Consider the following 22887-nt stretch of genomic DNA (forward strand, 5'->3'; position numbering starts at 1 on the left):
CTCACAGCTTCCAGTAGTCCTGGGAGAAAAATCCACAAATATGCCAACTACTTTAAATCAAAATACTCAAGAAGTTCCTGGAGGCTGAGAAGTTTAACACTAATTCATTACTGGATTCAAACAGCTTCTTCCCACTTATTTCCCTAAAAGGCTCCATTCTCCACTCTACTCCAGTTCTCCAAATATAAGGAACTGGGCCGGGCGCGGTGGCTCAAGCCTGTAATCCCAGCACTTTGGGAGGCCGAGACGGGTGGATCACGAGGTCAGGAGATCGAGACCATCCTGGCTAACACGGTGAAACCCCGTCTCTACTAAAAAATACAAAAAACTAGCCGGGCGATGTGGCGGACGCCTGTAGTCCCAGCTACTCGGGAGGCTGAGGCAGGAGAATGGTGTGAACCCGGCAGGCGGAGCTTGCAGTGAGCTGAGATCCGGCCACTGCACTCCAGCCTGGGCGACAGAGCGAGACTCCGTCTCAAAAAAAAAAAAAAAAAAACAAATATAAGGAACTGACATTTCAAGTATTGTGCCTGTTATTAAACTCCTTGCAGCAAAAGAATATTTCAAATCAACTATAGGAAAATTGCAAGATTATTTTATTGGACACAAGATGGCTTTTAGGACTGGTGGAAATTTCCACAAGTGAAGTACAGACTCAGATGCCTGGGATGTGTTTGTGAGGTAAGGGAGTGATTTTCCAAGAAAACTTTCCAAACTCCCTCTTGCCCCGAGCCGGGCAGCTCTTGCCATTCCTCCTTTCACCTGGCTCCCAGAAGCTCTTCAGGTCTCCATTCAGCTGTGAATTCCTCAGCACTGTATCTGCCTCAGCAGCTGTCCAAGTCAGTCTCCAAAGTCAACTGAATCACTTATCTCGGATGTTAAATAACCAACCTCGGTGTTTGTTTGATGTCCCTCTCCCTCAACAAAATAAATAGACCACTTGGGAAAAAATCCTAGCTAGGTTGACTCCCGAGTGTCTAGCAGAGTGCACCTACTGAGAAAATAAATGACTATTAAGTGAATAAGTAAACGAACGGGAAAAACATTGCAGAAGGTAGTGGATTTCCCTGTAGCTTGTGCACCCTCAGCTTCCCCCTACCCAACCTTGTCTCCCCTCCTGGTCTTTCGGTGAGAGTCTCTTTGCTGGACATGCTGCCACAGAAGAAATTATTGCTGGATGTGATTTCAGGACTTATGGGAGGAGAGCTCTCCAGATGTGTTGCCACCAGGTGGCAAGGGCTCCCAAGTCATGCCCATCACAGCAAGGCTGCCCGTAACCTTAGGGACCTATAGTCCTATTCCATATATAAATCAATTTACAAGGAGCAGCTAGCTTAACATCAGATGTCAAGAGAGTAGCGCACATTGAATGCATCCTTTAACCTCTCAGACCCTCTGCTAAACCTGAGGATCATTACAATCACTTCCAGCCAATATACAGAACGAGTTTCTAACTGCGCCTTAAGACTGGATGGATTTGATAATTAGAAGTAAGCACAGAGTGGTCGTGGGGACCTTCAAGGCAGAAAGAAGGGCATAAAGCCATGCATTTATGTTTAAATGATTTTTCTGCAAATTAAAAAAAAGTTTCCATTTATGAAAAAATCTTATATAGAAGTATATAGACATAAGAGGGTATTACATACCAAGAGATAACAGATATTCAGATGTGGCCCTACTATTAGCAAAGAGAAACAGCTATTGTGTGATGAAGGTTACAGAGGCTAACCTCCAACTATTTGGTATAGTAGTTTATAACTGAAAGTGGAAAGCACACGTACTCTCTCTGTGGTTCCACCATAAGCTTCAGTTTCCCTGTCTGTAAAATGAAATGAATAGTATTCACCTGCCCCAGTATGAGTATCTGATGAAAAGTAGGTGACTCAGCACTCTGCCATAGCTTGAGCACCCTCAGCTTCCCCCTACCCAACCTTGTCTCCCTTCCTTGTCTTTCGGTGAGAGTCTCTTTGCTGGACATGCTGCCGCAGATGAAGCTATTGCTGGATGTGATTTCAAGACTTCTGGGAGGAGAGCTCTACGGCTGTGTTGCGCGGCAAGGGTTCCCAAGTCATGCCCATCACAGCAAGGCTGCCCGTAACCTCAGGGAACCATAGTCCTATTCTACAAATAAATTCAATACATAATAGCTATTATTATTAAATACGACACAATGTGAACATGCTTGCTTTTTTAATAATTTCTGGATGTTTTCTAGATTTTTAGTGCAAGGGTATGAAGGCTAGTGGTCCTGTGCCACAGAGAAGCCCTGTCCTGGGAAGGGATGACAAGTGATTCCTTAGGTCAGGTTTAGTGTGTGTCTGTCCACTTCTTCCTGCATTGTCGCCCTCCTGGGATGCACCCACCACATTTGTGTGTTGATGTGATTTCTGTCACTCTTCCCTGTATGACCGCAAGCTTCATGACATGACAGCTCCCGGTCAATTTCCACTCCTCTCTGTCCTCCATACCTAACACCTAGTGGGCATTCAATCAATATTCACTCACTGAATAAAGTTATGAAGAAAAAATAATGGCATATATTAAGAAAATTCTTGGCAGACATCCTTTTGTGTGCTATGCTTTAAACTATTGACTGGGCACAGTGGCTCACACCTATAATCCCAGCACTTTGGGAGGCCAAGGTAGATGGATTACCTGAGATCAGGAGTTTGAGACCAGCCTGGCCAACATGGTGAAACCCCATCTCTACTAAAAATACAAAAATTAGCCAGGTATGGTGGCATGCACCTGTAATCCCAGCTACTTAGGAGGCTGAGGCAGGTGAATCGCTTGAACCTGGGAGGCAGAGGTTGCAGTGAGCTGAGATCATGCCATTGCACTCCAGCCTGGGCAACAAGAGCAAAACTCTGTCTCAATAAATAAATAAATAACTCTTGCTCCAAGATGGATTCAGAATATTTATGCCCGCAGAATTCAGAGACTTGCTTGCTACACTTAGAACACACAAAAACAGTTTCTACAAGATAAGGAACGGTTAGAAAGCAATCTTTAATTTACATTAAAAATATAAAATTTATGCTGTAAAACTAGTTGTTTTTATCCCCAATAATCATAAGGAGATGACGATCTGATTCCTGGGGCTGCTGATAGCCACCTCCTCGTGCACAGTCTCCGCCTCATCAAGTGGACGCATCTGAGCTGGCATCAGAGCACACAGGCACACCTGGGGCTGCAGCTAGATGCTGACATTTCAGCTCAGTGTCTGAATCTTGGTATTAACACCACCAGAGTAACAGGTCGAATCCCTACGGGGGCTAGTTACCTGTGACCCTTTCCAAGTCACTGGTGCCACCCTAGGTTCTGCCCTGTCATCCCATCCCATAAGTGGACACTATGGGTCACAGAGGTAAAGGAGTATGGTGAGGGTGTGTGGACAAGATGCCAAGACCAGTGAGCCCTGATGTCTCTATGTAGGATGCCGACTTGGCATGTTACATTTATGACACTTTGAACATCTCTTTCACTTGGTGTGTTTATTTCCTCACCAGTGGAGGAAAATATAGGGGATTGGGCCAGATGAGCTCTAAGGTCCATTACACCTTTGATATTTAATGACTGGGCAAGAGAAATGTATTTATTAATACTGGGTCTTCACCTGTCATGGTTTGAACTTGAGTCCTAAGTCAAGAGACTGCCTGCTGTTATTAATGAGGGTTCCTGACTTGCAAGCAATAAAACCAACACTGGCTAACAAACCCATGGAATCAACAGGAGGCAGACAGTGGAGCGGCACTTTGGAAACAAGTAGAAACAAGGTCAGGAAGCAGAAGTCACAGCCATGGTCCCTTCATAGCATGGGTTTGGCAACAGTCAACACTGCGAGGGCCTCCAACTGTCCCTGAGGACCTTGCTGCAAATGCTCTAGACATAAAGTCCCTGGGAGCTCTTCCACCTGCAGCAGAGCCAGGGGAGGAGGAGGAGGAGCTCGAGCTGAGATTCCCAGAACATGAGTCAGCCACTTGTAATTACTCTTCCACCAAAATCACATATGACGCGGAAGAGGTAATTCCTCAAAAGGAAGCTGGGAGCTCTTAGGAAGGGTAACTCATGCTGGGTACCAAAACCCATGAACATCCATCATAGGAGGAAGAACCTAAGAAATTAGAGGAGGGTATTTACAATATGTCCCATCTTCCAACACAGCATGTAATGAATTTCAAAAGAATATCTAAGTTGAAGGAGCTATTCAAATCACTGTGGTCCAGAAAACACAATTTTCCTGAAAGAAATGTTGAGTTAGTGCTATCATAATCCACAATATATTGAACATATAATTAGTTTAAAACAATTTAACAAGAGGAAATTACTGAGCCTGTTGACAAAACCAGATGCCAGATGCTCTATGGGAATTCACTGAGTCACAGGGACGTCCTTCTTTTCTTTTCTTTTCTTTTTTTTTTTTTTTTTTTTTTTTTTTTTTTTTTGAGATGGAGTTTCATGGACTGGAGTGCCATGGTGTGATCTTGGCTCACTGCAACCTCCACCTCCTGGGTTCAAGCGATTCTCCTACCTTAGCCTTTCAAATAGCTGGGATTACAGGTGTGTGCCACCAAGCCCAGCTAACTCGGTTTTTGTTTGTTTGTTTGTTTGTTTGTTTGCTTTTGTTTTTTTGGTAGAGACAGGGTTTCACCATGTTGGCCAGGCTGGTCTCAAACTCCTGATGTCAAGGTGTTCTGCCCACCCAGGCCTCCCAAAGTATTGGGATTACAGGCATGAGCCACTGCACCTGACCGGGGACATCCTTCTATGGGCAACAAAACTATGCCTGGTGCCCATTAGTGCTTTAGTTTTTGAAATTCTGACCATTCAATCAGTGAACAAATATTGAACATCCTGACGTGCCAATTTCCCTTTCCTTTTCCACTTCTGCAAGAGTCCCAAACCCTTTTCTATACCATTTCTAATCTGTTCCTCATGACTTAACCCAGTCCTTTCGCATCCTGAGTGGCATTTGTTCCACAGGTCACTTACACCTCTGTGGGTTGCCTGTAATGTACCCTCTCCCAAGACTTTCACCGGACACTCATAGAGCCTTCACAATTCCACCAGAAACTTAACTTTAAAGAAGTAAATTCCCAAGCTGAAAAATTGTTTTCTACTTTAAAACAATAAAAAAATTGGGTATCAGGGAGCAAATAACAAGTGAGAACTTGTGGTTGTCCACAGCCCAGATGGAAAGCAGACTGTGGTCAAGTTTATTTCTACACTTCAGAACTCACAACACAGCCCCCTCACTCCTTCCTCCCTCCCTGTGGAGATTCACCCTCCACAGGCCGTGTGTGCACGTATTTCTCTCTTTATCTGCCCCTTCACTCCATCTGTCTTCTCCAGAGGCAGCCCCAGAGTTCTACCGAGGAGGGATAGAGGCAAGGCAACCTGATTGGAAGAAGAGGCTTGTCTTCAAAAGCATTTACATAGCAAATATATTAGCACCATATTTACTTAAATTTCATGCCTGTTTGGGATGGCTTTGTGGAGGGGCAGTGTAGAATGTGGAGGAACCTAACTCTCCCCTCCCTCCTCAAGTCACAGCCTATGAGGATATATTATCACAGTTGTCTAATAGTTTTAGTATATCCTTTTTAATTTCAAAAGCCAATATAAATCTCAATAAAGTTTGTAGGTGAGGTGATAGTATTGGGTAAATGTTCATTTCTTGAAAAATGAATAGCTTGAAAAACATCCTAGTTATATAAGACACTAACAAAGGGGAAGCTGCTGAAGGATGTTTGAGAACTCTGTGTACTATCTTTGTAATTTATTTGTAAATCTAAAATTATTTCAAAATCAGTTTAAAAAATATATAAAAAATGTTTTCTATTTTTCTAAAGAAAAGTGAATAAACATCCCAAAATTGTTTAATTTATTTGGAATCTATGTTAACTTTGTACTTAGAGCCAATAGTTCCAAAGAGGAAAAAAAAGTCCCAACTTTTACATTTTCAACAGGTCCTCCACCATATTATGTATGACAACTGCAATTAAATAAAGTCTCAATATGACTGAGCAATATTGAAGTTTCTTTAGATTCTATATAACAAGAAATTTTATAAAGACTCACCACCACCCCTTGGAATTAAATGGTTTCAGATGAATTTCTAGCAGATGAAACAGCTGAGGCCACATATGTGTGTATGTTTACATTTCAGATACCCTGTTCTTAAAGAGTTCTTTCCTTTTTATTATTCATAAATAATAAAAAATAAATCATGATACATTTCCCTGACTACAAATAACAAATCAATTTTTGAACTGCTTTGAAGATGAAAGAGAAAAGTAAATGCTAAGTAATGGGATGTGTATAAAAATTAAGTGAACTAGAGGTGTGTAGTGGGTCTTGTTTTTTCCTTTGGATGTTATTATTTCTAATTATTTTAAGCATTGAAAGGAGAAAAAAAGAGCTACTCTGGTGTCAATAAATAAGAACAACACTCCTTCATGGGTTTTCCTCCTTAAGATCTCTTCTACAATCTCACCAGACCTCTTGGCAAATGGTCCCACCTTGCCCCAACTCATCCTCATTTCAGGTAAGACATTTAGCCTCTTTGGATCTCAGTTTTCTCCTATGAAAAGTGAGGAGGTTGGATTAGGAGTGAGATGGGTAACTGGTAGCCTAGAGACAGTATTCCGGACAGCAGATATTTGTTAGTCTCACAAATGTATATGTATATTTAAAGTTATTTGCCAATGTGTAATAGTCAAGATAGTGCTCATAACATCTCAGGCTTGGATCTTGGGCTGCTCCTGACACATCAGAACACTGAGACCATGTTCTGGCATGGCACAAAGTCAGGCGGCAACTGACAGCAGCTGCGCCTTTACCCCGGGACACATCCTCCAGGACACCACGGTCCTCTCCCACTGGGCCCACTGCTCCTATGGGGTACCTATGTGACCTCTGGAAGCATCCGAGTTTGCCACCCTTGCTCTGGAGTCCCTCTTGGCTCTAATATTCTCATTCCCAGTGTGATTGTTTACTAAGAAAGAGAGCTTTAATTTGACTTTCAGCACACTGGAACTCTACAGGGGCTTTGGTCATATGTTAATACAGACACAACTGTTCATCTGCTTTGTTTAGAGTTTCTATATGAGACCCAAGAAAAATAAATCTAATATTTAGATCACTATACCACAGTAGAGCAGGTATTCAAAATGTTTTAAATTTACTGCTGCCTAAAGTTGTTCTTCTAGAATGAGCTCTTATTTTAAAGGCTATTTGGGTTAGATGATGGGGTCACTGTAGGAAGGATAACAACTCTAACAGATTACTGGTTATACAATTTAAGTGTTCAAAAACAAAATCCCAATGGTCTACTCTCTTACTCCTTGCAGAACCAATTTAGAGTGGAAACAAAAAGGACAGAGCACTTAAGATGTAGTTGTTCAAAATAAAATGTCAGACTAGGTCAAAATGGACCAAAAATTATATAAGACTACATAAAGAAAAAAATCGTCTGCAATTTTCATTAAGTAGGGTAATTTTTAGCTACTGGTGTCATGAAGAGAAAAACAGTAGACTGAATTGGTTCTGAAACTATTTGAAAACATGTTATTTTTATGAGTGTAGATTAGCCTTTAGGTTCTTTTCTAAGATGATACTGTACCAGTTTCCTAGAGGTTCAGACTCCTTTTATTTTGGAAATAAATTTAACACTACTCTTTCTTTAGGTGGGGAAAAGAGGTAAAAACTATTATGCTGCTGGATTTGACATTAAAAATACCCTGGCATTTCACAGCACAGCAGCTTTTCTGCTTTTGTTTTTATTTTTTAGTACTCTAACCTCAAATCTATATTTACAACACTGCCGGAGATCTTAGGAATTATGAGGAAATTACCTCATTCCCTTTAAACTTTTTCAGAAAGCAAAGTTCTCTCCATATATGGCAAATCAAGAAGGAAGCAGAATCAAGTTACATTCATTTAGGAGCTGCCAAGACTTACCAATTGTTTTGTTCTAGGCATGACTACAACCCACGTGTGAGCAGGCCGACCCTGGCACAGCTGGGTGGCTAGGGAGTGCCTGTCCTCATCTCTCCAACATCAGGCAGTACAAGAGTGGGCCTGGCAAGGGGTCCTGGCCACCACAGGCACCCTGTGCTAGATAAGCCACTTTCTTAGGGACTTTGAATTGGCAACCTGCACAGGAGAGAAAGGCGAAACAGGTAGGCTGAGGACTACAGTGGGGAGATCTCAGAAGAGGAAGCAAGGGGCGTGTGCTGCTGAGGGAAAACAGCATGACCCAATCAGCTGGGGTATGCCCAGGGAGGCACAGTCAGACCATCTGCTGTCTGAAGTCCTGGCTGGGAGGCTGCAGAGATGGTTTCTGCCCTTTCCCAAGCATCCCGAAAAGTAGCCCCATCAACCTGTGGCAAATGGAGAATCACCTGCCCCTGCACCTCGAAAAGCCCAACCCCACATACTTTCTTGATAGAAGTTTTTTGCAATATGTTGTAAAACAAAAACAAAAACCAACTCTGTGAATAACTAAGACATTTTTTCTATAAGGCAGAGTTTTGTAGGGATCAATCATCTCGGACATGGGCAATAAAACCCTCTTGAATTGATGAACTTGCAGAAATCAGGAGCAGACTAATGCAGTGCTTCTTGTAACCCATAAAAACTGAAGCTTTTTGTTTGGGTCTACTATGCTAATATCCCAAGCAAGAAAGATTCACAGTCACTTTCATGAACCGTAAATACTAAGAAGAGACTTTGAGAAACGGAAGAAAAAAAAAGAAAGAAAATGATTAATGTGATATTGCTGATGATGGATGAGCCAAAGAGGTTATTAGGTTACACATAAATATGAAATGTTTGGGTGGAGATACAGAGGCATCAGTAAAATGTACAGATACAAGTGGCAATAATTAGAAAACCTGATACACAAAATCCAACTAAAAATGTTGGTAACTCTTTAGCTTTCAGTAAGTTTGGCTTTAATACAACCACACGTTCGTTAGAGATAGCAAAAAAAGTGGGTTTACAAGTACCTTTTAAAAAACTATAGAACTGCCTACGCTTTACGGGAAATAAACCATTAGAGTAGGGAAAAAGTGAAAATAACATAAAATGATGCAAATATTGAAAAATCGGTCAATGGAGAGAAAAAAATAGATTAAGTATACGCATAAATGAGAACAGACAAAGACAAGTGACAAGGATCGGTGACAGAACATGATTGACATAATTATTTAACAGATACATACAAAGGGCAACAATTACTTTTTTCTTTTTATCTTCCATTTTCAGAAGACAGGAAGATAATTATTCACAAAACGGAAGTAGTAGCCAAAACTAAGACAAAACAAATACACAAACAACAAAAAGAAGCAAGAGCATCTGAGAAACAAGGAGAGCGCTTACAGATTTGGAGACTTGGTAAGTGAAGGAGAATGATCCTGGATGTAAGACAAATAATTAAGGACAGTTCAGTCCTACAAATTTAACTGGGGAAATACACAAATAAAAACTCAAATGTATTTCCCTTTCCTTATATTCATTTTTCTATTTCTTGCTCTCACCAGGGAACACTCAAAAACACTAAAAATCAGCAAGCCTTTTAAATTCTAAGTACAAGTAAGTGGCATACAAGTGGAATAAGAAGTTCTTGCACATATTCTAACTATGCCAGGCATCCTAATCTAGACGATTTTATGGGCTGCTTCTGAACCCCACAAATATCTTTCCTACTAGCCCTTTCTTGGTTTTGTTACTTCTCCTTTTGGAGGGTACTTTTTAAGACAGAACAAAATCTGTCTTCACGTGTGGGGTGAGCCACACAGAGATCTTCTCTCCCCTAGCTTTCTGTCATCCAGGGAGAGCACTGTTCTGTTGCTAGAAACATACACAGTGATGAGCTGAAGTCTAAAAGGAAGAAAGCAGTCTTATAATTGTTCTGACAACATAGGTTTAAAAAAGGAAAAAAAATCAATGAAATGAAATCTTTTCTACGAAATCATAAAAATTAGAATCTAATTCCAGTTTTGGAAGCTCTTAAATTATGAAACTGGATCTGTATTCCAAATTAAATTTGGGGAACACCCATTCTTTAAAAAAAAAAAAAAAATTTAAAGGTGGCATCCACTGAAGCACTGAAGTGGGGCACAGGACATTAAAAGTGAGAATTAGGAGTCGGGTGACTTGAGGCTGGGTCAGACTTGGGCTGAGGAAGTTGGGTGAAGATGTGTAATCTTCATAGACCTCAGTTTCCTCCTTTGAAAATAGTGAGCGTTTGATGAGATGATCTCCCAGAATCCCTTTCTATCTCTAAAATCCTATGACCCTTCTATTGAAAATGCTCAATTTCACAATTGACACTTGAATTTCTACAAAAGTTTAGTGCAAAATAGTCTCCCTGTAAGTGACAGAGAAAGTGCATTTGTGCTGAGAACACAGGGAGCATCTAGCAGCTAAGGAAAAGCATCAGAAAACGCCCTTTTCATTAAAACACTAAGGGACCGATTTTCAAAAGTAAGAAAACAAGACCATTCATGTCTTCAGTGACAGAGGTCGAGAAATAAAAACAAATTTCTATTTTAAAATGCAAATATAGGCCGGGCACAGTGGCTCACGCCTGTAATCCCAGCACTTTGGAAGGCTGAGGCAGGCAGATCACCTGAGGTCAGGAGTTCGAGACCAGCCTGGCCAACATAGAGAAATCCTGTCTCTAGTAAAAAATACAAAAATTAGCTGGGCATGGTGGCTGGCACCTGTAGTCCCAGCTACTCAGGAGGTTGAGGCAGGAGAATCACTTGAACCCAGGAGGCGGAGGTTGCAGTGAGCCGAGATTGTGCCACTATACTCCAGCCTAGGCAACAAAGCAAGATTCCGTCTCAATAAATAAATAAATAAATAAATAAATAAATAAAATGCAAATGTGATATCACAGCATTTGGATAAGCTTTTAAGAAAGGACTTGGAATTACTACTTTAGCACTAATAAGAAAGTTTATAGTGTAGCAACTTTGAGTAAATTAAAGAACTAAAGAGAAAGGCTGGCACAAAATACATTAACCAACTAGATAACAACTGTACATAAAATGTCTACACTTCAGGGAATGTGTAATATGTGCTTAAGGGGGAGGGGGGATTTAAGATAGTTGGACTGTTAAGAGACATACCCATAAGAAGACAAGAGAGAATTCAAGATAAAAGTAGTTATGGGCCGGGCGTGGTGGCTCATGCCTATAATCCCAGCACTTGGGAGGCCAAGGTGGGCAGATCACTTGAGGTCAGGAGTTCGAGACCAGTCTGGTCAACATGGAGAAACCCATCCCTAAAAAATTAGCTGGGCGTGGTGGTGGGCACCTGTAGTACTACCAGCTACTCCGGAGGCTGAGGCATGAGAATTGCTTGAAACTGGGAGGTGGGGCTTGCAGTGACTCAAGATTGTGCCACTGTACTGCAGCCTGGGGGACAGAGTGAGACTGTCTGAAAAAAAAAAAGAAAAAAAAGTAGTTATGATGTCACCAAAAGAGCCAGGAATCAAAATCAGAAATTGATGAGTCTGGCCTGATGTTTGTCAGGTGTGAGATTTCTGTCAGGAATGCCAGCAAAGAGTCTGGAACTGGAAATGCAGGCGGAGCGGGAAGGGATGGAGGGAGGTGAGGTGTTCATGAAGCTCTGCAAGTGTGTGATAAGAATATCTGCCTCTGTTTTTCAGATGTGCATCCTGAAAATTTTCCGGAGGATGACTTAAAGGTCCACTAAGTGCAAACTAATTGGTAGGCAAAGATTTCTTTTAATCAAACTACATTTTCAAAGACTGTTCTACAATACAATGATCTATCCAATAATAATTGTACACACACATAGCCCCAGAACTAATGGTATATTTTCAAAATTTTAAGAATTGTTTAAATTAGGAATTGTTTAAATTAAGAATTGTGCTTTACCTGCAACCTAATTTTTTTTTTAAAAAAAGACAAAAACCTAACCATATTTCTTTGAAGTCTAGAGTACATGCCAGTAGACGGAGCAGCCTTTGTAGCTCTTAAGCAAAAATTATCATAAATAGGAAAGTAGGCAAAGAACTTTTCATTATAGTACAAGATATTTCAAGGAAAAAGGTTGAAGCACAATACATTTCACCCTGGTAATTTCCAGTTATAGTTAAAAAAAAAAAAAATTAACACTGTCATGTCATGCTCTCCAAGTAACAGGAATAAGTGACAGCTGCATTCCACACAGAATGCTTTCAATGCTGTGCCCCAGGCTGCAGAATCACACAACTTATTAAACTTATAAACTTTACTATTTTTGTAGGAATACTAAAGACATCTTAATTCAGTCTACAAAACAGAAACTTGTGTAATTTAAACATAGCCTAAGTAACTACGGAAATAAACTACTCAGCCATTTAAGCTACTTTAGTAGCGTCATTGATGGGGAAGGAGTAACTGGGCTATAATTCTTACAGAATAATACATTGAAAATAACCTATAATTAGTACCATTCTAGGAAAAAATGTAGGTAATTTAAAAAGTGTGCTACTAGCTAATAGTATAAACAAATAAAAAGACAAATTATTTTCAAGTACTTTGGAAATAACTTCATCAGAAGAATTTGCTTTCAATTAATGTGTCAATTAAAATTGTTCTTATCTTCTCATTAAATGAGGAAAATGCACCTGTCATAGGCACTAAAAAATAATAAAACTGCACTTAAAATGTGTTGAGTCTACAACTAGAGCTCTTCTCTAATTTAAAAACGATTCCTTTTTTAAACAACGGGAGTAAAGACTGGTTGGATGTGACAAGTGATCTCCTTGCTCTCTTCTTGTTTTCTCTTAAGAGGGAGGAAGCAGCCACCCAGCCACCTGAAGGGAGGTGTCCTGGAAAGCAGGATGCAGATGGAATAGAGCAATGGGAAAGAGGGGAAACCTCATTCATTGCTTTAAGCATCATGTGATGGCAAAGTAAAATAATACTTCCTTGGAAGACAGTTAGGCAGCTTCTTATACAGGTAAACATACACCTACTACATGATCAAGCCATTCTTACTTCTAGTTATTCACCCAAGAAAAATGAAAGTGTATACTCAGGCCAGGCACAGTGGTTCACACCTGTAATCCCAGCACTTTGGGAGGCTGAGGCAGGTGGATTACCTGAGGTCAGGAGTTCGAGATCAGCTTGACCAACATGGTGAAACCTCATCTCTACAAAAATACAAAAATTAGCCAGACATGATGGTGGGTGCCTGTAATCCCAGCTACTCAGGAGGATGAGGTGGGAGAATCACTTGAACCCGGGAGGCGGAGGTTGCAGTGAGCTAAGATAGCACCATTGCATTCCAGCCTGGGTGACAAGAGCGAAACTTCGTCCCAAAAATAAATAAATAAAGTGTATATCTGTAAAACAACTTGTACATGAGTGTCCATAGCAATTTTATTTGTAATAGCCAAAACCTAGAAACAATGCACGTGTCTGTCAACAGATGAAAATGGTATATCCACAAAATGGAATACTACTCAGCAAGTGTTGGAACGAACTACTGATATATACAATAACATGGATGAATCTCAAAATAATCACTTTTTGAGTGAAAGAAGCCAGACAAAAATCCACACATATTGTGTGATTCCATTTTCGTATGTTAATTTTAGAAGACATAAACTAAACTAATCTATAACATAGAAATCAGATCAGTTGGTTGCCTAGGGATAAGATGGTGATATTATAAAGGAGTGCAAGGATACTTTTGGGGATGCTAAATATGTTCGTTATCTTGATTTTCATGATGGTTTCACAGGTGTGTCAAAACACATACATATGCCATACATATGTCAAAACTCATCAAATTGTACATTTTAACTATGTACAGCTGATGTATGTCAATCATACTGCAATAAAGCTATTTTTATTTTATTTATTTATTTATTTTATTTTATTTTTGAGACAAATTTTCACTCTTGTCACCTAGGCTGGAGTGCAATGGTGCGATCTCAGCTCACTACAACCTCTGCCTCCCAGGTTCAAGCGATTCTCCTGCCTCAGCCTCTTGAGTAGCTGGGACTACAGGTACCCACCACCACACCCGGCTAATTTTTGCGTTTTTAGTAGGGACAGGGCTTCACCATGTTGGCCAGACCAGTCTTGAGCACCTGACCTCAGGTGATCCTCCCGCCTCGGCCTCCCAAAGTGCTGGGATTACAGGACTGAGCCACCATGCCTGGCCAATAAAGCTATTTTTAAAGAAAAAAGTCAAAATGGGCTGAGTCTTCAGAGACAGAAAACAGGCTAGACATGGAGGAACACACGTCCCCTGAAGGAGAGGAAGCCTCAGGGAAAAACACAGAGAAAAAAATGTGTAATTATATTCCATTTAGGAGGAAGAGTACACTGAGGCAGTGGCCCTCCCACCCTACTTGGCGACAGGTCCACAGAGTCTTTTGAACAGGAGCAAGAGGGCTACAGTGATGCACTAAGGTCCTGGAGAAGCAGAAGAGAGAAAGCTGACTATTTGTGGCCTGCTGTCATAAGAGAGAAAACTGTTCAATCCTGCACACCAGAGTCACAGTAGGCAAGAAGATAAGAATTTAAGAGAAACATGAACTTCCGCAAGCAGGACTCCTAATCTGAAATCAAAGGCACCAACCCCAGACCCTTTCTTTACTGTGTCTATGGCCCTTGAATTTAATAAGAGGGTTCACCCACAAGAGGGAATACAAGCCCAGGGCAGGACTGTGAGAAGCACACTGACACCAGATGAGTAGGGGCTGCCCATGGAAGGGGCACTTCTGGGAGTAGTTCCGGTCTTTGGGTAGAGCCCCTCACCCTCTCTGCATGTGTCAGGCATTTATTTGTGCCAGGCACAATGCAAACTACTGGGGATATGGCTGCCCCGGGTGCTGACATCACAGTGGAGGGCTTGGCCAGGTGCTGGAGGTCTGTCTTGAGCCCCCAGCTCTGAGACGGAGCAAGGATCCAGTCACCAGAGTGTTTCCATCAGGACTCCTCAGGCCCCTGCAGGCTCTGACACCAAAGACAGTTCCTGACAGCATCCAAGCTCATCACCCTCCACAGATACCAAGAGACAGAGATTAGTTGTTTAAACCCATCAGAAAGTGAAGGTCAGTGCTAGGTTTTAAATCCCACCTAAACATTGTGTGTTTTTAAATTTGCCTCTCAATCTTTCCTGAATTAGGGACAGCTGATTGTCATCCCATATTTGAGACTTCAGTCATCCTTCTGTGTGCATCGCCGCAACTGAGAGGAAGGAAAGAGCAATGGATATGGAGTGAGGAGACCTGAATTCTGCCACTATTCTGTTCTGCAGAACCCAACAGTATGTCATTAAAACAAAACAATACAAAAACCTGTCTGTGAAAGGAGACTCATAAGTAAGGGAGTTTTGATGATTTCCCAGTTTACTTATGTCCTTAATTCTAAGGAAGTGCAATAAGGGACTTGTCAATAGGAAACCCTTTAAGTTTCAGGGAGATGGGAGCTGCTTCCTTTCCTTTTATTTCAAATTATTTTAAGCATTAAAAAGAGTGGGGAAAAACTAGACTGGTGTCAGAAGAAAGAACAAAACCCTGTTCATGAGTTTCTCACTGGGCCTGAGGCAAATCACTTAACCTCTCTGGGCCTCAATTTTCTCAACTGTAAAATGGGAGTTGGATTAGGTGTGGGCTGTGTTGCTGTTATAAACATTCATTCATTCATTCATTCATTCACTCATTCAATATTTGAGAACCTATTCCATCCCAGGAATGTCCCAGGCAATAGGTTATAGAGTTAAAAAACAGACAAGAACCTTGCACTCCCACCTACATTTCAGAGGAACCAAAAATAGAGAACTAAATAAGATAATGTCAGACAGTGACAAGCACTAAGAAAACAATACACCAGGAGTGCTTGAGTTGGGGTGGAGTGTTGTTACTTTACTTTAGGAAGGGTGGTGGGGGACAGCTTCTCTGAACTGGTGAGACTTGAGCTGAGTCTGGAATGATGAGAAGGAACCAGACACTTGCCTCCAAGCAGAGGTAACAGAAGGGCAAAAGCCCAGAAGTAGGAATAGGCTTACTTGGTGAAGAGAAGCTATCCCCTTTTCATTGTATACCCCACTCCTAGTGGTGTGTATTAATGCCACTTAAATATATTCATACAAGACACTTTAAAGAGGCGTAAAATATCATTGGATTTGAACAGTTCCCTCAAGGCAGGCCTTCTCTTCCACACGGCTCCTTTGTTGTTCTCAGGTGTCTGTCCTCATGGTCATAAATTCCCTTACTCCAGGCAGCACTAAACAGGATTTAAATCAGTGCTTTTCAATCTTTTATAACAGCGACCCATAGTGAGAAGTAAACGTTATGTTGCAACCCAGCATACCTATAAAACTAAACAAAAGTTTTAAAAATCACCAACTTTACTATGACTCCCTGCAATACACTATCAAACATTCTATTTTATTTCATTTTCTTAAAATGCTAAGGTGATTTCATGGGTAACTTACTGTTTGTAAAACACTATTCTAAACCAACATTGACTAGTAATTTTGTTCAAACACAAACCAAAACATGAAAAAATACAGCATTAACCTCCAATGCCACCTCCTCCCTTTTTTCTGTACACATCCTTGCTTTGACACAATGAAATCTAAATTTCTCTGTGTAACTTGTAGAGGAAATGACCAGAAGAGGCATTTCCAGGAAAGATGGAAGTGAAGGAAAGAAACCCAAATATACAAATATGCAAACTGTTCACTAGGTGAGGATACACCATTGGTTTCAAAGACTGACCAAGAAGAAAAGATTCATAGTCTTCACAATAACCAGAAGAGGTGTGTATGTGTTGGGGGTGGGGGTATGAGGTGGTGCTAGGTAAGCCATCAAATTTTAAGTTCCTGGAGGGAAGGCAGTCTGTATCCCTACCTTCCCTCACCAGAATTTCAGCCCCATGTGGACTGATGTGTAACCACAGCACTCAGAACCATCCCTGGCACACAGCACATACATGGGAGCTCGAAAACAATTTGTTTCACAACTTTAGAATAATGGAGCTCACTGTCACCATCAAACCCTAACTTTGCACGTATGCCCAATTATTAAATGTTCCTGGAATGTATAAATGTCATGCAATAGTAAACTAACCTCTTGTTTATTTCCCAGTCATTGTTCAAGCCCGGGTATTAATGAGGTATTTTTCTCAAGCACAAAGTGGGAAAAGGATATTTTCTATTGCAAGGTACAAGAGACAGTATTGGCTGTAATGGAAAGATTCCACCTCTGTTAGTGGCTATGGTAAACTCCTAAACAGCTGGGATTAAAATAAGTATGTTAATTTCATAAGTAGTTTCCCAAGGGAAACTAACCAGCAGGCTGTCAGCCAAGGGTTCTCTCTGATAGAACCACGGAAATTTCTCTGTGAAACAGTTACCATCCTCAACCCTGAAGTCAGAAGTGCATGCACCCAATTTTAAGGAGCCCCGGGGTCCTAGTGTCGCAAAAATTACACCTGCAAGGCAAGCATTTTCCCACCTGCCACACAGCTGCCACACACAGAAAGCAGCTCCTTTCAACTATGCCCTTCAGCCCTAATTAGGATCATCACTAATGATTTCAAATTACAACTGTTGCTTTATCTCAAAACAGTGCTAAACAGGGGAGCTACATTCATGATGGTTTTCTTTTAAGTCATTTATCTGCTCGTCTCTCAGGGGCAAAAAAGATGTTGAGACAAGTGTGAACCTGCCAGAGCTTCTTATTATAGATGCAGCCCTCCTCTCCTCCCTCCCTCTTTTCCACTCCAGCACCCCTCCCGGTCTGGCTTTCCTGAATTGAGGCAGTAGCCTCCGGTAAGAAACTGTAAGTGGCTCCGTTTTATCAAAACAAGGAGGGATTCACAGCAGAGGGAGTGAGTCAGGCGACCGAGGGAAGAACCCCTCCCTTATCCTGACAGATCCATTTACCCCGTTCCCCCAGGTCAACAATAATTCGGGTTTCATAAAGGAAGAAAGTCTTAGAGGAGGAAAATCAACCTATCCAAATACAGGAGCATCTGCTTAACGCAAGACGGAACGAACCCCGCTGCCAGACCGGTGGTGTGGGCAGGAGAATGTGTGCGCGTGCATAGGGACAAGCCTATATACGGATGAGACATTAGTGGCAACGAGAGGAGAGCCACCACCATTGACAAAGCCACAACTATTACGTTTTGAAATACCCCCGCAGGCACTGACTTTTGGTGCCAGAATCTCCCCAGATTTATTTTCAGGCAAGTGACTCACAACCTGGTCTCCATAAGTAATTCCATTAAAATGAGTCGCCGGTTCCACTAACCCGACTTTCCGCTGCCCTCTGGCTGCTCCTCCTTCCTCTCCGCCCATCCTGCAAACCCAGACAGCTCACAGACCGAGAAACCTTATCCCCAGGGGAGCAGACGGCAGGCTCTCCGGCCTGGCCCCCACCCTCAAGGAAGAATGAATGGGGCCGCGGGCGGGCGGGAGCGCAGGGAGGGGGCGTGCGGGCTGTGCGCGGGGTGTGTACGCGTGTGTGCGCGCGTGGGCACGCACCCCGGCCAACTTACGGAGGTGGAGTTGGTTCTCGCCTGGCCCTGGTTCCGTACCTCCTGCTCCCGGAACTGCAGCCCAGCCAGATGCTTCTCCAGCGCCTCCCAATCCATAGGTGGCACCGGGGGCTCTTCGGGGACGCACGTCCCGCCGTCTGGGGGCTGAAGGCAGAGCCCCCCAGCCGCCGGGCCGAGGCCACTGCGCCGGCCCCCAGCCGGCTGGGGCTTTTGGATCGCCCGGCGGGGGCCCCGGGAACTGCTCGGCCGGCCAGCCACCACCACGTTGCCATTGTGCCTAAGGTCCTGGGGGTCGTGCTGGTGGAGGTTGCCGTTGGGCACCGGGGGCGGCATGGCGGTGGTGGCGCTCCTGCCCCCGCCCCCGCCGCCGCCGCTGCGGGTCCTGGCGCTTACGTCCCCCGGCTCCCGGGCCGGACAGCGGTCATCCCGGTACCCTCGCTGGTCGCGCTCGTCCTCCTCTTCCTCCTCCTCGCCGTCCTCCTCCGGCGCCCACTCATCAATCACCTTCTTCTGGTAGACCGGGAAGGGCTCCTCATAGTCCTCCAGGGCAGACACCAAGTCCAGGCTGCCCCCCGGCGACGATGAAGATTTGCACTCGGAGCAAGGGGTCACTTTGGTGGAGTTGGACTGTGAACTGGCGCGGCTGCTGCTGCTGCTGCTGCCGGCGTCACTGCCTAGATCCATCCCATCCTCTCGGTAATCCTGCGGGGAGGAGGTAGAGAGAGTGAACCGCTGGGCCGAGCCTGCTCCAGCCTCCCGCCGCCCGCCGCGAACGCCCCGGCCCAGTGCCCCGCACCCTGCGCCCGCTGGGTCCGAGGTGCGTCCCCCAAGGAGGCTTGGGGGCGGGAGCCAGCACCAGCCTGAGGCTTCCCTCCTGACCGCCTTTCCTCTCGCACAGCCAGACTTCCTGCCGGTAACTAACCCTCAAATTAGCAAAGGGGTGCCCAGCCACCAGCGCGTACACTTTTCATACGAGGGGCCCCGCGGCGCGTGCAGACTTTGTATTAACCATTTTGCGCCGGGCGCGCCCCTTTACCCCGCCCCAAGGATTCTCCGAGAACCAGACACTTTCCCAGGAAATTATAATTCCCTGGGGGCGGGAACTGCGAAGAGGGTGGGCGGCTACTAATTTCGCACCTCGCTCTAGGCGCTGAGACCACCCCCCGCCTGGCCCCGCCCCTCCCCGCCCCTTCCCCGCCCGCGGCTGGGAGCCCCGGTCCGCGCGGGAGCTGAGCTTTACTTTCTAAGGAACCGCTGGCAGTCGGAGGTCTCACTCCCGCCTCCGCGCCTCTCTGGCCGGCCCCTCCTCCCACCCACCGGAACGTTCGGGGTGGGGAGCGCCCTCGGCCCGCGCCGGGCAGGGTGGTCCCCCGCCTCCCTAAAAGGTGTTCCTGGCCGGGGCGGGCGGCAAGTCGCTGCAGGCGCCGCCACCGCCCTAGGGGAGGGAGGACGCGCCCTCCTGGCGGCGGAGCCGGTCCCGCCACCGAGCATGCCCAGAGGCTGCCGGGCGCGGCGCAGTCCGCAGTCCGGGTTTCCGCGGCAGCGGCGGGAGCGGGAGGCAGGCTGGGATGGGGTTGGAGGGGCCCAGGGTAGGCCCAAAAGAAGGGGGCACTGGGCGTTAGGGGCGCAGATCTAGCCAGTTAGCAAGGGCGGCGCGCTGGGGAAAGTGGTGTATTTTTTCGCCGACACCCGTATTTTCTTGGCGTGCCTCAAGCCGTCTCTGCGTGACTCGTTACCCCGCCAAGGCCACCCAGCACCCCAGAACACGAGTCTGGCACCTCCTATTCCACGCGGAAATGCCCGAGTGACCCTGTGAAGGACCTCCCTCCCCTCACACACGCATATACACAAGCCCATGTGGGAGCCCGAGTGACGTGTGCTCGGTGGTCATGCACCATCATTTCCCTTCCACCTTCCTCCTCGCCGCTTCCTCTCCCTCCACTGCACAGCTCCAGCCGCCCTGCCGCCGCCGCATCCCCTTCCAAGTTCAGGCTGTGGGTGGAACCTGTTGCTTTAGCTCACGTTTCCTTTCCCCTCCGGGCTGCACGCTGAGGATGACCTCAGCGAGGTGTGTGTATGGGGAATGGAGGGTAAGTGCGAGAAAGGACTCCTGTCTGGCAAGGAGACGGAGGAAGCAGGTGGGGGCGAATGTTCTAAAGGGTTGGGCAAGCCACCAGAGACTCTTTCCGCCACCTCCAATCAAGGGGACCTTAAAGGAGGGGAAAAGGTAGATACCAAGTGAGGGTGCCCCTGGCACATCCGCTGCCTTTGCTTCCTTAGATATTTCAGGTACCTGAGTCAAAGAAACCTATGCTGGCGTTTTCAAAAATGTACGGGCTGCCTGAGTCTGGCAGCTAATCTCCTTTGGAAGAAGGTTCTGTGAAATGAAAAATACCAACACTTGGAAAAACATAGATGCGTCACAGAGCACCTACTAAGAATTTCCTGTGAACCAACCATTCTGACCTGTAAGAACTGGGAAACTAGGAAATGCTGTTTTCTCTGTGGTGATTGTGAAAAATATTACTTAATTTTATAACAATTTGGAGAGAACCAATTTCTCTGAACTTCCAGATTTGGGCCTGTTGCTAATTATTCCCAGTGAATTCTAGCCTGGACCAAATGACTTCCCTGGCATGGCACAGTCCAGATGGAAGAACAGGGGAATGCATGGGATTCCTAAGTAGGGAGTGGCTGCCACCCTGAGGATTCTTCTAAGCCCTAGTGGAATGTGGTGCTGAGACCCTTTTTGAAGTGATTTCTGTGAGGCACGACTCTCCTGTCCTAGGTAGACCTGAGCCAGGGAAGATCATCTAACCTTTCAACTCCTCTGGAAGCAGCAATCTTAGGAATAACTGGAAAAGGGGACTTCTGGTCTGGCCAGTTCTTTTGTAAAACGGTACTGATGATTATTTAAATTGTCTTTTATGGTAACATCTGTAAACAGCCTGTCTTGTGCTCCAAATATGGTTTGATTTTGAGATTGCTCTGGAGCCCTGCCTGCCACTCCAGCGGGTGGAGGTGGCCCTGTGAGTAGGAAGATGTGAGTAGGAAACATTTGATGTGCTGGGAATTAGATAGCTGTTTTTCAGTTCACCCTATGACCTGGCATGGCTTAGATCACAAAAAGCTCCCTGCTTTGTGGCGGGACATAGATAGACAGATAAGTACTGATCACCTGGGGTGATGAGAGAGAGCTGTGGTTTCATTCCAGGTTTTGAACATTAGGACCTCCTCAGCCACCCACCCAGACTCCCTCTGAGCTCTGGGCTCATCCCCCTGTTGCCCAGATGGTCCATGTTCAGGGAATGCAAAATAAGGCCTAAGAAAAATGTTTGGCAAAGAAAGTCTACTGCCAAAAATGCATGGCATTTCAAAGCCAAATATAAACATCTTTGAATTACCTGTACTTTTAAATTATTTTCCGACCAGATATTTCTGGATTAGATGGGAAAGTACCAGGTTTCCCTTCTTTTCTCTTCACGCAAGGTGCCTGGCTAGCCCAGTTTCCTTTCTGTTTCCAGCCTTCCATCTCCTGCCAGGAACCCTCCCACTTTGGAACAGGAAGCTCTGCCAACTCCTAGGCCCAGCAACAGCCTGCAGATATGTCCAGCAGGATAGGGAGATGATTTGCAAAGTGATTGAAAGATTCTGTCTTCCTGTTTACAGGAACATTTTTTCAAGTTAGGGGCTTGGAGCTTTCAGACTTAGATTTGTCTCCTGAAACCTTTGTAAATTAGACATCAGAGGTGTGGGATGAGCACCTTCATGCTCTGGCTCCAGCACCTTTCCCCATCAATCAACAAGTCCTGTCAATCCACCTAAGTACAAGGTCCCTCTCAAATACCCACTGCCCCCACCCTATGGGCTGCTGTGTCCTGAAATTACTAAATAGTTTCCCAACTGATTCCTGCCCATTCTCTTCATGCAGCCAGTGGGGCCTTACGAAAATGCAAATCTGAACAAGTTTCTCCCTTGCTTCATTAACTACTCCCCTACCCACCCGGGTCTACTCACTGCTCTTAAAGGAACTATTTCTCCTCCTCCACCCCACTTCTTTTGGTAAATTTTTACTCATCCTTCAAGTCTCAGCTTAAATGTTACTTCCTCAGGGAAAGCTTGCCTGATTCTCTACACCTGCCCTTACTGGGTCAGGTGACATTCGCATGTGCCCATGACACTCACTGCATATTGAGGTTGCTGTTTAATTGCTAATCTTCTCTACTAGACTCATGATAGGAAATACATTTTATATCAAGACACAGGCCACACATTCATATAAAAGTATATGCAAGGGAAAGAAAGTTTCATGAAACTCTTATTTTGTAAAATCATATCG

General features: G+C 44.4%; 1 protein-coding gene and 1 long non-coding RNA gene across 5 annotated transcripts in view; one reads left to right on the plus strand and one right to left on the minus strand.

The window, feature by feature from the left end:
- The window catches only part of LOC112618307 (schwannomin-interacting protein 1), a 614431-nt gene that overhangs the window by 113925 nt on the left and 477619 nt on the right, over nucleotides 1-22887 (minus strand). Inside the window, exons 1-2 of one of the 4 annotated variants that reach the window (XM_025375248.1) lie at nucleotides 19471-19693; nucleotides 18588-19250 (exon numbers count right to left, since the gene is read on the minus strand). The exons of 1 other annotated variant lie outside the window; for it this stretch is intronic. In XM_025375248.1, the coding sequence (XP_025231033.1) occupies nucleotides 18588-19232 (645 nt within the window). In that variant the 5' untranslated portion in view covers nucleotides 19233-19250; nucleotides 19471-19693. Of the gene's footprint in view, nucleotides 1-18548; nucleotides 19251-19470; nucleotides 19694-22887 lie in introns of those variants that run through there. 2 more of the 4 variants (XM_025375246.1, XM_025375247.1) reach the window with 2 other exon arrangements.
- Nucleotides 15053-18305, plus strand: LOC112618311. The gene is made up of 3 exons (XR_003118064.1): nucleotides 15053-15091; nucleotides 15166-15361; nucleotides 17945-18305. It is a non-coding gene; the product is annotated as an uncharacterized LOC112618311 (long non-coding RNA).

The sequence above is a fragment of the Theropithecus gelada genome, chromosome 2 (genome assembly GCF_003255815.1).
Source record: "Theropithecus gelada isolate Dixy chromosome 2, Tgel_1.0, whole genome shotgun sequence".
Taxonomy (NCBI): Eukaryota; Metazoa; Chordata; class Mammalia; order Primates; family Cercopithecidae; genus Theropithecus; species Theropithecus gelada.